Here is a 15,449-nt window from a genome sequence, read left to right as displayed (position 1 = left end):
CCATGAAATACAAGTTATGAGAAAACTAGACAAAGATTTCTGTGTTTTAGGCATCAAAATAAACATCTTTTAATTCCATTATTACTGAACGTTTGGAAGAACCCTCATAAATGATAGTAATAATCAGGTTATTTTTCATGTTTCTCTTTTCATTTTTTCATTTTTATTTAATTATTGGACAGGCTTCCATACACTACAATAGTCCCCGGGCACCCTGGAATCCAGGCCTGCAATGTGGGTTCAGGAACCCAACCTGCCTGGGTCTGCACTGGCAGGAAGATAGAATCAGGAGCCAGGGCTGGATACTGACTCAGGCTCTGCAATGCGGGACACAATTGCTAGGCCAAACAGTCATTCTTTACATGGTCCTCAGCCAACAGAAGAAGCAGTCACATTCATGGCCAAACGTATTTCAGAACAATCCCTGTACTATTTGAATACTGCTAAATGGAAATTACCATGTATGCCTAAATGCCCAAGATTGAACCCTATGATACAATTACTTACCAAACCCACACAAAAAATGTTCTTGTCAGAGGCCGGGACTGTGGTGTGGCAAGCTAAGGCACCATGTGCAATGCCAACAGCCCACACAGGTTCCAATTCATGTCCTAGCTTCTCAATGTCTGATCCTATTTCCTGCTAATATGCTAACAGCCTGGGAAAAACAGTGGAATATGGTTGTAGAAATACAGCGGAATATGCTAATATGCTAATAACAGCCCAGGAAAAACAGTGGAATATGGGAAGTGCTTGGGAGCCAGCATCCTTGTGTAAGACCCAGAAGAAACTCCTGGCTCCTGGTTTCATACTGGCCCCTTGGCTGTTGTAGCCATTCAGAGAGTCAATCAGCAGAGGGAAGAGTTCTCTCTTTCTCTTCCCCTCTCTGTAACTCTGCCTTTCAAATAAATAAAATAAATCTTTAAATAAATAACCTTTAAAACCAGTTCTTCTCAGCAAGAGAAAAATTATAACTATGATTAAAAATTAAATTACAGCATTTGTATGTTATAATTTGCTTCTAAAATTAATAAAATTAGTTCACCAAAACGAAAAGAAAATTAACTAATGTCACTATCTTATTTCTAGTCTAGGCTGAAAAGAGTAAAAATTAGTTCAAAATGTGCTCTGAAATGAAGCGAATTTCGAGTACCCACCTACATAAAGAAAGGAAGCATCAACACAGCTAATATCAAAGAAGTAACTAAAAAACTTTAAAATGTGAGATCTCTTGTACAACACTACTGCTAGGGATAAATTTTGAAAATAACTTTGTGTTATAAAATAAAGCTGAAAATATGCATACACTATAAACCAGCAACTTTTCCCCTATATAAATCCTTGAAATTCTTCTCCCACATATACCAGGAAAAAAAAAACTATTCATAGCCATAGTATCCATAAACATCAAAAACAGAAACACCCTGAATGTCCAGCAAGGATAGATGCCATAAAAATTAAGACAAACTAAGCAGCAAAAACAGTACAAGTTATAATCTTCTAGTTCTAGAGCACAGAGTTTGGGCTTACAGTAGGCTCAAGTCATGCTATGCAGGGCTACATTCCTTCGGGAAGCCCTAGGACAGAATCTACTTCCTCATCTTTTCCAGCTTCTACAAGCCATCTTCATTATTTTGCTCATGGCTCCATCTTTCTATCTTCAAAGCCAAACAGCATACCATCTTTAAACCTCTTTTCTGTCTCTCCCAGTCCTCTTTGTCCCATGCTTCCACTGTCGCATCTCCTTTTTTCTGATACAATAGTTCATCTTCCCTATTATGAGGAATGTTGGAATTACACGGGATCACCTGGATGATCAAGAAAGACACATCTCAACAGCTTAATTTAATCATACATGCAAAATCCCTCCTGTGTCATAAAGTTAACATATTTATAAGTTTCATGGATTAGAATACAAAAATCTTCGGGGAACATTATCATATTGAGGAAACTACTGCTATATCTATCGAAGTTAATGAATCAAACAAACAACCCTGGAAAAAGCAAACAAGAATTTACACAATATCTTTTTACATAAAATTTAAAATATAGCTAAAAAAATTAAAAACTAAAAAATAAAAAATAAATAAACCAAACTATGTTAAGTAGCCAAATATAGATAATCTATGAAGAAAGGCAAGAATATTATGAACACAAAAATCACAAGAATGGGGGTACGTATTTGGCATGGCAGTTGAGATGTCACTTGCTGTGTCTGTGTCCCAAATGGGAGAGCTTGGGTTCAGCCCCAGTTCTGATCCTGATCCCAGCTTCCTGTCACGTCACACTAGGAGGCAGCAGGAAACACTGCCAGGAGCAGTCACATACATGTGAAACTAGGAGTAAGATTCCTGCTCCTGGTTTTGCCTGGCCAGACTTAGCAACTGCAGGATTTAGGTAAGCAGGAGATCTTTCTTTTCTTTAACCACTCACTCTTACGCCTTCCAAATTAAAAAAAGAAAAAAAAAAAAAAATAGGTGTATTTCTTAAAAAGCCAGTTAGGGGGCAGCGCGGTAGTCTAGCGCTAAAGTCCTTGCCTTGAACGTGCCAGGATCCCATATGGGTGCCAGTTCTAATCCCAGCAGCTCCACTTCCCTTCCAGCTCCCTCCTTGTGACCTGGGAAAGCAGTCGAGGATGGCCCAAAGGCACACACATGGAAGACTGGGAAAAGTTCCTGGCTCCTGGCTTTGGATCAGCTCAGCTCTGGCTGTTGCGGTCACTTGGGGAGTGAATCATCGGACGGAAGATCTTCCCTTCTCTCTCTCTCTCCTCCTCTCTGTATATCTGACTTTGCAATAAAAATAAAATAAATCTTAACAAAAAAACAGTTAACCTAAGAGTTGCACATAGGTAGAAATTTAGATTCTGAGTAAAGAAATAGTCCTACTTGCACATATACAACTTCTAACTTCTTATTAACACAGTAAGGTTTTTTTTAAAGATTTATTTATTTTTCATGGAAAATCGGATATACAGAGAGGAGGAGAGACAGAAAGGAAGATCTTCCATCCAATGGTTCACTCCCCAAGTGACCGCAACAGCAGGTGCTGCGCCGATCCAAAGCCAGGAGCCAGGAACTTCCTCCAAGTCTCCTAGATGGGTGCAGGATCCCAAGGCTTTGGGTCGTCCTCAGCTGTTTTCCCAGGCCACAAGCAGGGAGCTGGATGGGAAGTGGAGCTGCCGGGATTAGAATCAGCGCCCATATGGGATCCTGGAGCATTCAAGGCGAGGACTTTAGCCAGCGAGCCACTGTGCTGGGCCCAGTTTTTTTGTTTTTTTTTTTTAAGATTTACTTTTTATTGGAAAGTCAGATATACAGAGAGGAGGATAGGCAGAGAGGAAGATCTTTCGTCCATTTGATTCACTCCCCAAGTGACCACAATAACCAGAGCTGAGCCAATCTGAAGGCAGGAGTCCAGAGCCTCTTCCAAGTCTCCCACCCGGCTGCAGGTTCCAAGGCTTTGGGTCGTTCTCGACTGCTTTCCCAGGCTGCAAGCAGAGAGCTGGATAAGAAGTGAGGCCACCGGGATTAGAACCGGAGCCCATATGGGATTTCGACATGTGCAAGACAAAGACTTTAGCCACTAGGCTACTGCACCAGGTCTAACACAGTAAGTTTTAAAAAAGATTTCTTTTGAAAGGCTGGGTGGTGGCACAGTATGCTAATCCTCCATCTGCAGAGTCAGTATATGTACAAATTTGTGTCCCCACTGCTCCACTTCGCACTCCAACTCTCTGTTTATGGCCTGGGAAAGTAGCAGAGGATTGTTCAAGTCCTTAGACCACTGGGCCCATGTGGTAAGACAGAGGGCAAGAAAGAGAGAAATAGCTTCCATTTTCTGATTTACTTCCCAAATATCCCCAACGGCTGGAACTGGTTCAGGCTGAAGCCAGGAGCCAAGAACTCTAATCAGGGGCCCGGCATGGTAGCCTAGTGGCCAAAGTCCTCGCCTTGAAAGCCCCGGGATCCCATATGAGCGACAGTTCTAATCCTGGCAGCCTATTTCCCATCCAGCTCCCTGCTTGCAGCCTGGAAAAGCAGTGAAGGACGGCGCAAAGCCCTGGGACCCTGCACCCCCTGTGGGAGATCCAGAATTGGCTTTGGGCTCCTGGCTTCGAGTTAGCTCAGTTCAGACACTGCGGCCACTTGGGGAGTTAATCAATGGATGGAAGATCTCTCTCTTTGTCTCTTCTCTCTGTATATCTGATTTTCAAATAAAAAAAAAAATAAATAAATCTGCTGCCTCCGTGAAACATTGGCAGGAAGCTGGAAGCCAGATCGGAAGTGAAGTAAGCAACAACCAAACCATACAGGATGCTCGTGCTTCACCTACCACAGCACAGCCTCTTCCACAAATTTTTTGAAGCACCCTCCTTTATGTTATTTGAGTACCAAAAGAAGATAACAAACATTGTTAGGGCCCAGTGCAATGGCTCAACCGACTGATCCTCCACCTGGCACCGTCAGTATCCCGTAAGGATCCTGGTTTATGTCCCAGCTGATCCACTTCCATCCAGCTCCCTACTTGTGGCTGTGAAAGCAGTTGAGGACAGCCCAAAGCCTTCGAATCTTACATCCACATGGCAGAACCTGGAAGAGGCTCTGGCTTCCAATTGACTCAACTCTGGCCGTTGTTGTGGCCATCTGGGAAGTGAACCAGCAGATGGAAGATCTTTCTCTGTCTCTCCTCTCTGTAAATGTCTTTCCAATTAAAATAAATAAAAAAAATAACAAAAATTGTTTGTACTTTTATCCTGTTTATTCTTTTATTTTGTGGCTGTCATACCCATACTGTCTTGAGATGTTTCTCCATAGATTGCTTTACTTTCTAGTTGTATCTATAAGGTTCAGGGAGATTTCATGCTTTTAAAAAAATGCATGTCTAAATCACATTTCTAAATGTGTTAAAAACTATTCATCAAATGCCTCCAATTATCAAAGCAAGAGACAGGATGCTTTTAAACTAACCATGATCTATTATATATACTATATATGTGATTTAAATGTGATTAAAATGTATTAAGATGCAAAATAATAAATTTTAAAATTAAAACATTTTTATGTTATAAAAGTATCTAAAACATTACATTTAAAATAAAATAAGATGGATATATACACAAATTTATAAAGACCAACTAAGTTTTTCAAGGCATTTAATATATAAAAAACAGAAATAAGATTAAAGGATAAGAAAAAATTCAATGGAATTTGACATTTTCATTGTTCCCCATTTGTCTTAGTAAAAGCCTCTCTGAAGAGTCAATGAAAAGATTTGTGAATTATCCTAAACTTCAAATGCTCAATAAATAAGTTATTTATTTATTTATTTATTTATTTATTTATTTTATTTATTTTGAAAGGCAGATTTACAGAGAGGGAGAGAAATACAGGGCGCAGGGGTGGGAAAGAAGAAAACTGGAAAAAGAGGGAAGGAACGAATGAATCCTCAGATTTGCAGGTTCACCCTCTAAGTGGCCATGACAGCCTGGGCCGAGCCAGGCAGAAGCCAGGAGCTTCATCCAGGTCTTTCATATGGGTGGCAGGGGCCCAAGCATGTTAGCCAGGTTTTGCTGCTTTCCCAGGAGCGTTGACAGGGAACTGGAAGGGGAAAACACCCAGGACTCAAACTAACACCTACATGGTAATGCTAGCATCACAACATGCTATGCCACAATGCCAGCCTATCACTCTAAATTATATTTCTAAATAGCATGGAATATTTCTGACCTCAATAAATAGTTTCAACCAAGTTAAACAGCTTTTAAAGTGAAGAGAGGAGCCAGCATTGGCACAGCAGTTAAGACACTGCCTGCAGTGCCTACATTCCATGTTACTGGCACAAAGATAGAGAGGAAGATCAGTGGAACAGAATAGAAACAACAGATGGAAACCCACACAGATACAGTCAATTAATCTTTGACAAAAAGACAGACAACAATCCAAGCAAATGGGAAGGTCTGTTCAATAAATGCTGTTGGGACAACTGGTTGATAGCCTGGGGTACTTGGTTTCAATTCCCAGCTCTGCTCTCAACTGAAGCTTCCTGCTAATGTCCATATTTGAGGCAGGGGTGCATGAGGTGGGAAGGGAAGAGAAGGTAATGACTCAAAATACTCAGGTCCCTGCCACCCACAGCAGCTCCCAAGCACTGGCTTCAGCCTGGCCCAGCCACAGCTGTTGCAGGCACCTGGGGAATGAAGCACTGGATGGGAGATTTTCTTTGCCTTTCTCTGTGTATTTATTTCTCCCATTCAAATAAAACAACTAGATTTTAAAGTGCATACAAATTTTACTAGTCAGTATGGTTACAATTACTAACAACAGAACAGAGTGTAAACAATGTAGTTCTTCTCTCCCTGACTACCATACTAACACTAACAACACACAGAAACAAATTCTTCCCTTATAGTACAGTGCAATTTGTATGGGTGGATTATATAGAAAACTCCAAGCTAGTTCATTCTTGAGCAACCCTACTGTAACCAAATCAACAAAGTAATGCTTTATGTTATGATGCTCCCTCCCACTATGACAAATTTTAAAAATAGAGAAGCTATTCTATAATGACCTTCACCCCAAAATGATTTTAAGCTAACTTCCCTTTAAAAAAAATCAGGCAAAGAAAATTCAAATTATATAAAGTCCTATAATAAGTTTCAGAGGAAATCAAAATAAATTCTGCTAATTTGTTTAGTTTTTATAAGAAATGGTAAATAGGGAATGGTACTGCGGCATAGTAGGTTAATGCTGCCACCTGCAACACTAGCATCCCACTTGAACAAGGGCTCATGTTCAGACTGCTTCACTTATGATCCAGCTCTCTGAAACAAGTTGGGAAAAGCATTGCAAGGTGGCCTAAGTGTCCTGATCCCTACCAGCAATATGAGAGACCCCGCTGAAGCTTCTGGTTCCTTGTTTCAGCTTGGCCCAGCACTGGACACTGCAGTCACCTGGGGAGTTAACAGCAGCAGCAGATCAAAAGCTGATCTCTCTTATCTCTCTTTTTTTTAGCTTCTGACTTTTTTTTAAGATTTTATTTTTTATTGCAAAGTCAGATATACAGAGAGGAGGAGAGAGAGAGAGAGAGGAAGAGCTTCCGTCTGATGATTCACTCCCCAAGTGAGCCGCAACGGCCAGTGCTGCGCCAATCCGAAGCCGGGAACCTGGAACCTCTTCCAGGTCTCTGACGTGGGTGCTACCGGGATCAGAACCGGTGCCCATATGGGATCCCGGTGCGTTCAAGGCGAGGACTTTAGCCGCTAGGCCACGGCGCCAGGCCCATTCTAACTTGGACTTTCAAAATATAATGTCTTCGGCCTGTCACAGTAGCCTAGTGGCTAAAGTCCTCATCTTGCATGTTCCAGGATCCCAAATGGGTGCCGGATCGTGTCCTGGTGGCCCTGCTTTCATCCAGCTCCCTGCTTGTGGCCTGGGAAGCCAGGATAGGATGGCCCAAAGTCTTTTGACCCTGCACCCACATGGGAGACCCAGAAGAAGCTCCTGCCATAGAATCAGCTTAGCTCTGGCCATTGCGAATATTTGGGGAGTGAATCAGTGGATGGAGGATATTCCTCTCTGTCTCTCCTCTTCCCTATATATCTGACTTTCCAATAAAAATAAACCAAAAAAAAATACAATGTCTTTTTAAAAATATACTAGATATTATTGTACCAATTTAATTTTCTACATTACAAATCAGGTGCCAAGAGTGTAACAGGCTCTAATATATGTGTCTATGCATAGGTTTATGAATATTTTTTAACTTACAAAGATATTAAATTCAAATTATATCCTAATTACTTGTACATTTATTTAATGCATCACCTATAAGGACTATCCTAGCTACAGAGAAATGGTAACTGCTGGAACACCCTTTTCTTGTAACCACATCCAGCCTTGCTATTGGTAATACCTGGTCCTAGCTCCTGATGGTTTGAACCCAGTGGTTAAGCAACTGAAGCCTGGAAGAACCCAAAATTGAAACCCACTTTGGAGAAACAGGAGGACTTTTTGGGATGAAACTTTCCACAGCACCCTGGTAATCTGAAACATGTGTCTAAAACTGTGTTTGCATTGATGTGAACACAGCTTTTATAAATTTTTTCAATTTTAGAACATTTATTTTTACATTATTGAACTAATTCTACCTATAATACAATCACTAATCTCTAAATCTGATAAGTACACAGAACAAACTATGGCTGATTAAAAAAAAAAAAAAAAAAAAAAAACAGGAAAACTCTTCCCTGATCCCTCCTCTTAACTCTTGAGTCTGTTAGATGCACGGGTCTGCATTTTTCCTTCAAAATGCTGGGAATGTATGTAATTCCTTGTTCTATAAATGTCTTCTTCCACTATCTTATATTTCCAAAAGTGAGGAGATTATTTCTCTTTTGCTCACTGCTGAATCTCTGGCCCCTAATACAGCAACACAGCAGATATTTAACCAGCATTTAATCAGTGAACAGATGAGTCCACACAGTAGTTCAAAGGCTGGGAGGCTGAGTTAAGGCAGTGGAAACAGGAAAGAGGCTTCATAAAAGTAGAACTGAGAGAAACAAAGGACATATTAAAACAAATTTTTTTTAAGAATTCTGAGCTTAGGTCTAATTAGTTGATAATACTTTCATTAATGTAGCTAAGGAAGTTAAACAGAGAACTAGATTTGTGTTAGTATGCTGGATTTTTTAAAAGATTTATTTGTTTTTATTGGAAAGTCAGATATACAGAGAGGAAGAGAGATGGAGAAGATGTTCCGGGCCCAGCTGGTAGCCTAGTGGCTAGGGTCCTCACCTTGAACACACTGGCATCCCATATGGCTGTCAGTTCTAATACCAGTAGCCCTGCTGCCATCCAGCTCCCTGCTTGTGGCCTGGGAAAGCAGTCGAGGATGGTCGAAAGTCTTGGAACCCTGCATCCACGTGGGAGACCCAGAAATGGCTCCTGGCTTTGGATCAGCTCAACTCTGGCCATTGCAGCCACTTGGGAAATGAATTAGCAGATGGAAGATCTTCCTCTGTCTCTCCTCTCTCTTTATATCTGGCTTTCCAGTAAAAATAAATAAATCTTAAAAAAAAAATGTCAGACAAATATTAACAAAATACAGTTGTTAGGTGTCAGCATGTATGTATAAGAGAAAAAACGTTTCCTCACTTTTTAAAGCAAACATTTTTGAAACCCTGCAGAGAGAGAAGCAAAATATATTAACGATAGCACTATGTTGGTAAAAACAGACAAATGACAAACATGCTTTCTAATTCAAACTCAACACACACGGTTCTTTTTTTTTTTTTTTAAGAATTATTTATTTTTATTGGAAAGGCTTCCAATCCAGCTCCCTACTAATGTCCAAGGCCTTGGGCCCTGCACCCACACATGGGAGACCTGGAAGATACTCCTGGTTCCCAGCTTGGGACTGACCTAGCTTTAGCCATTGCAGCCATTTGAGAAGTGAACCGGCAGAATGTAGATCTCTCTCTCTCTCTGTGTAACTCTTTCAAGCAAAACAAATAAATCTTTAAAAATACATATTTAGGGCCCGGCACAGTAGCCTAGTGGCTAAAGTCCTCATCTTGCACGCACTGGGATGCCATATGGGTGCCAGATTGTGTCCTGGCTACTCCACTTCCCTTCCAGCTCTCTGCCATGTGGCCTGGGAAAGCAGTTGAGGATGGCCCAAAGTCTTGGGACCATGCACCCACACAGGAGACCTGGAATAAGCTCCTGGCTCCTGGATTCGGATCGGCACAGCACCGGCCATTGTGGTCACTTCAGGAGTGAATCAATAAATGGAAGATCTTCCTCTCTGTCTCTCCTTCTCTCTATAAATCTTTCCAATAAAAATAAATAAATATCAATATATATGTGTGTATATATACGTGTGTGTGTATGTGTGTGTGTGTGAGTGTACAGAGTTACAGAGAGAAGAGATAGAGATCATCCATCTGCCGGTTCACTTCCCAGATAGCTACAACAGCCAGGGCTGGACCAGGCCAGAGCTGGGAACCAGGAACTTTTTCCAGTCTCAGACGTGGATGTGAGGGACACTTGGGCCATCTTCTACTGGTTTTAGAGCTGGACTGGAAGCGGGGCAGCCAGGCTATGAACAGTTGTCTTTTGGCATCGCAGGCAGTGGCTTTATCTGTTATACTACAATACTGGTTCCAAATAATTTTTTAAGGTGCATCCTTGGAGTACAAGTGACAGCTCAAGCAACTTGGTCCCTATCACCCACACGAGAGTCACAAATTGAGTTCTAAACTTCTGGCTTTGGCCTGGCTCAGCACCTGCTATTACAGGCATGTAAAGATTGAATCAGCAGCTGGTCAATGTCTATCTCCATGTCTGTATCTCTCTTTCATATCCTTCAAATAAAACTTAAAAAAAAATGTTCCTTCTATAGTATTGTAGTAATGTAGGGGAAATCAGTGGGAACAGAGGATTTGGGGAGGTTAGAGGAGAAATATCAGAGTCTATGGAACTGTATCATAAAATAATAATTTTTAAAAGATATACTAAAAAGTTCCTTATAGAAGTTTTTGTTTTGTTTTAAGTGGAAGGTCCAGCAGTTAAGATACCCCTTGAGAAACGTACATCCCATTCTGGATTATTGGGTTTAAGTCCTAGTTGAGCTTCAAATTCCAGCTTCCTGCAGATGTGCACCCTGGGAGACAGCTGGTGATAGCTCAGCTGGCTGGGTCCATGTGACCCATGTGAGACCTACACTGGGCTGCTGGTTCCCACTTCAGATCTCTGGGTAGGGAATGAATCAGAGGATGAAAACTGACTCTTATCACTTCTCGGCCTTTTGGCTAAGATCAAGTGGAGATCTGACTCTTGTGTTTGTGGCTCTTTGCACCTCAAATAAAAAATAAATAAAAGTGGAGAGGGAATAAAGCTATGCTTTCTACCATTCTCAAGGGTTATTGCATTTTTCTGGTCAGCCTGGCCTCCACTAGTTCTTTTTTTTTTTTTTAATTTATTTATTTTTATTGGAAAGGTGGTTATACAGAGAGGAGGAGAGACAGAGAAGATCATCTTCCATCCGATGATTCACTCCCCAAGTGACCGCAACGGCCGGTGCTGCGCCAATCCAAAGCCAGGAATCTGGAACCTCCTTCAGGTCTCCCACACGGGTGCAGGAACCCAAGGCTTTGGGCCGTCCTCAACTGCTTTCCCAGGCCACAAGCAGGGAGCTGGATGGGAAGTGGAGCTGCCGGGATCAGAACCAGCATCCATATGGGATCCCGGGGCATTCAGGGCGAGGACTTTAGCCGCTAGGCCACGCCGCCGGGCCCTCCACTAGTTCTATAATGGTCACTAAACATTTTCCCTTATTACAGATTTTTCTTAAAGCAACAAACACTCATTATTTCATACTTTCCGAAGATTACAAATCTGGACGTGTCTTAGCTGGGTGATTCTAGCTCAGCAGCTCTCATGAGCTGAAATCAAGCTGTCCTCTGCTTATATTACTTTTTAAATGAATTGCCTTCACCCATCAAATTTAAAAGCCATGGCAACAGATAACTCAGCTCTGTAGTATTCATTTACTTTGAGAAATGCAACAACACATCACTCTTGTATTTTAATGCATTTTAGATGTAAAAAACCAAGTAAGCAAATTTAACTTCTAACATTTCATTTAATGATATTTGAAGCATTACATAATTGAGTTCAATTTGCTAAAGCAAATGAGCTCTAAGTTCATGAGGCTTCTAAGGCATTCAAATAACCACTATTTCAAAGAAAGTTTTTAAACCACAAATATCTCTAGACATATATAACATAATACTAGGAAATCCACCAAACCATGTATTAACTATAGTACAGTCTGATGAGTAAGCTACATTATTTTTATTCAGTCCCCAACTAATGATCAAATTTGTTTTGATACTGTAAATTAATGAAGCCAGAAACTTCAATTTCTTTCACATGTATAAAATTAAGAGGAAAAAGAATATCCTGAGATTCCTAAGAGAAAAATATGAGGCAAACTTTCCTTTGGCTTAGCACAGTAGCCTAGTAGCTAAAGTCCATGCTTTGCACATGCCGGGATCCCATATGGGCACCGGTTCATATCCCAGCTGCTCCGCTTCCCTTCCAGCTCCCTGCTTGTGGCCTAGGAAAGCAGTCAAGGACGGCCCAAAGCCTTGGAACGCTGTATCCATGTGAGACCTGGAAGAAGTTCCGGGCTCCTGACTTCGGATCAGTTCAGCTCTGGCTGTTATAGCCACTTGGGGAATGAACCAACAGATAGAAGATCTTTGTATCTCCTCTCTGCAAATCTGACTTTCCAATAATAAATTATCTTTTAAAAAAATAAACCTCTCCTCTACAGCTATTATCCCAAGCATCCCTTTTAGTACCTTCATTAAAATGTATCACATAAGAAAACATAAGCTTCTAAGTTAAAGATTCTGTTCAGTCTGAACAGACTACAATATACCATCCAAGTACACACACTGAAACATTTTTAGATTTAAAAACAGTTCTTCAGGGACGGGCAACATGGTACACACCAAGTTAAGCTATCACCTGATATGCCAAGCATCACAGATGAGCTCCAGCTCAAGTGCTGGCTGGGCCACTGCTGTCTAAGCTCCCTACTAATGTACCTGAAAAAGCAGGGAAAGACTGTCCAACTACTTGGGCCCTTGCAACCCACAAGGAAGACAAGGATGAAGTTACAGCATCCTGGCTTTGGACTGGCCCAGTCCCGGCCATTTATGGTGTGAACCAGTGAATGGGAGTCTCTCTATTCTGTCTGTCTCTCTCCATCTTTCGACTAAGTAAGACCTTCAAAAATACATAAACAAAGGAACAATTCTTCAATATTTGTAACATTAAGTTGTATTCATCATCAATACTGCTTGCTTTTTTTTTTAATGGGGGGTTGGGGAAGGTAGGAAGCAATATACAACTTTCAATATCTATAAAATCACTCCCCTTTCTCCCTGCCTAAATGAATGTTACTGTATTCCACTTGGCTAAAAGAAAACAGCAGAAACACCTTTCTGGTCTCCCTGGCAAATCAGTGTTTAGATACCAATGCAACTGTTACAAAGTGGTCACAATCAACACTGTAACAAACCAGAGTGGATCCTCATGGGCACAACCTGTGCTCATTCACGATCTCACACACACAATCACACACACACACACACACACACACACACACGCACACAATTTTTACCAAATAAGAAACATCTTCACATCCGCCAAAGATGAAAAGTGTTCCTCCAAGGAACATAAGGAAAAGCACGTTTTTAAAGCTAGGGGAGAGAAGAGTCAATCCCAGCATTGCTGCCACCTCTCAACTTTAATTCAAAGCAAAGTACAACTCAATGTCATTTTACCTCGAACGCAGCCACAGCTGAATCAAAATTAACTTCCTTGGTAAGATAAAGCACCCTGGCTTTCCCTGGCTGGCTGACTTCTCTGATTTGACAGGAGATGTGTGTGCAGGCTTTTGTCCCTCCCACGGCATCCCAGGGTGTCAACTTCATCATCTTTGTCGAAGCAAATGACGAACAAATCTCTCGGATCATTACTCCAGTACCTCGCCACAACAGGGCACACGGACTGCACGGTCCCAGGCCCCCTTCCCATCAGTCTCCAACGGGCTGGGAAAGACACGCTCCTATTGCCTCAGAATCCTCGGGGCAATCTGGGTCCTGGCTCCAGTCTGGGTGATATGTGGGTCACCCAGAGACAGAAACAGAACGGCGCTTCGTTGACCCTTCCAAGTTCAGGGAAGACACCCAGAGCCTCGGGGTGGGTGGGGAAGGGAAATGGGGGGAACAGAAAGCAGAACGGTCTCAGAGCTGGAAAGTGACCAAGTCTGAGGCGTGGGCAGCGACCTCCGAGCCTCGGGGTTGGGGAGGGGTCCCCATCCCCTCCTTACGCCAGGGTCTGGCCACTGGGCGAGGGGTGCGGCCCTTGGAAGCAGGGGTCAGGATTTGGGGAGGGCGGAGTTGGGGTTCTCCAGGGCTCCCCCGGGGTGGACGGGCAGGGGGTGGGGGGTGTGTCCTACCTGGGCCGTGGCGGACGCAGGGATTGCGGACGGAGGGCTCGGGTCCAGGTCAGGGCCAGGACCGGTAGGGGACAACCCTTTGCAGGCGGGACCGTCGCCGTCTGCCCATCCCCCGCCGCCGACTGCGGCGGGACCCGAGCGCGGCTTCGAGGGCCAGCCGGCTGGATAGTCCCCCTCAGGTACCGTCCGCGTTTCACAGGCGGCGGCGGCTGCTGCCGTTACTGTGGCTGCCGGCCTCCCTCAGCCGCTGCTCTAGTGCCAGCCCCTGTTCCTCCTCCTGCCGCCGCCGCCGCCGCCTAGTCCCCACCGCTCCCATCGCCGCTGCGGCGACTACTGCAGCGCCCGCTGACCCGACCCGACGTTATTCTCCCCCCTCCTCGCAACCTAGCACAGCCTAGCCCACCTGCCCCGCCAGTGCGCACGCCCACCTCTCCACCGCAGGTGCTGATTGGAGAGTGCGTTCCGAACCCGCAGCGACGGTTGGCTGTTTCCATTGCCTATCACGGAGGGGGCGGAGAATCGGGCGCAGAGCGTCTCCGCCCCTCACCGGAGAATTGCCGCTATCTTCACGTTTGCCTGAGAGGGCGAGTTACCGGGAAAGGAGCATCACAATAGCAACACGCATGCGCACGGGGATTCTGGGTCTCGTAGTTCCAGCCTGAGCTGCAACCGCCCGCGGGTGCCCGCGGAGAGAGATCGGGCTTCTGCCGAGCTCAGAGATGGACGCGGGAAGGTGTTCTTCCCACCTCAGCGGTGGATTTAGAGAGGCGTGGATGTGACGCCACAATTTGAGTTTTTTGACCGAAACCCGAAGCTGCTTCGTCACGAAATGAATTTTCACACCGAGGCAGTTACGATGCCGGGCCTCGGATCGTGAGGCCGGCTCGGGGCTTGAGGGAACCTTGCATCTCCCTCAGAGCTCAAGCCGTCAGGGTCCCCGCCGTGGGCGCCCCGGGGAAAGGCCCAAAAGGGAAGGGCTCGGGGACGTCCACGAAGGACGTCAGCTGGAGTGGCCCTGCGGCTGCTCGGCCCCGGGAGAACGAGGATTCAGTCAGCAAGCCCCGGGGCGGACCTTGTGAGATTCCAAGTGGGAGTGTGCGGGAGCCGCTCTAGACTTTGACAACGAAGTGGGCGGATCAATGAGGGGATGCGGGACACCTCGGCCTTGGGCGTGGGTCGTGTCCGCCCCTGGGATGAAGGAAAACCTTTCAGATCCGGACCTTGCCCGGTCTTCTCCCGCACGTGTGTGGAAGGGAAACCCCAGTTCCACAACTTTCCCGAAGCTCTAACGCTATTCGTGACAGAAGCAAAACTCGGGTCCTCCAGTGGTTTTCCCTCATGGTAATCACAGCACGCCTAGAGGTCTGCCATGGGCAGTGACGAATGAGTTCCACTTTTAATCGTTAAAAAAA

General features: G+C 44.0%; 1 protein-coding gene across 6 annotated transcripts in view; it reads right to left on the bottom strand.

Moving 5' to 3' along the window:
* TTBK2 (tau tubulin kinase 2) overlaps window positions 1-15,135 on the bottom strand; it is a 132,750-nt gene extending 117,615 nt beyond the window's left edge. For 3 of the 6 annotated variants that reach the window (XM_058665984.1, XM_058665983.1, XM_058665987.1), the window contains exon 1: window positions 14,466-15,135. Coding sequence is in view for 1 of the 6 variants with exons in the window: in XM_058665983.1 (XP_058521966.1) it covers window positions 14,466-14,531 (66 nt within the window). In the remaining 5 variants the exon portion in view is untranslated. Of the gene's footprint in view, window positions 1-507; window positions 659-14,037; window positions 14,430-14,465 lie in introns of those variants that run through there. The other 3 variants (XM_058665985.1, XM_004578139.4, XM_058665986.1) reach the window with 2 other exon arrangements.
* Window positions 15,136-15,449: the final 314 nt, after the last annotated feature.

The sequence above is a fragment of the Ochotona princeps genome, chromosome 6, assembly GCF_030435755.1.
Source record: "Ochotona princeps isolate mOchPri1 chromosome 6, mOchPri1.hap1, whole genome shotgun sequence".
Classification (NCBI taxonomy): Eukaryota; Metazoa; Chordata; class Mammalia; order Lagomorpha; family Ochotonidae; genus Ochotona; species Ochotona princeps.
This window is presented reverse-complemented; position numbering and strand designations above follow the sequence as displayed.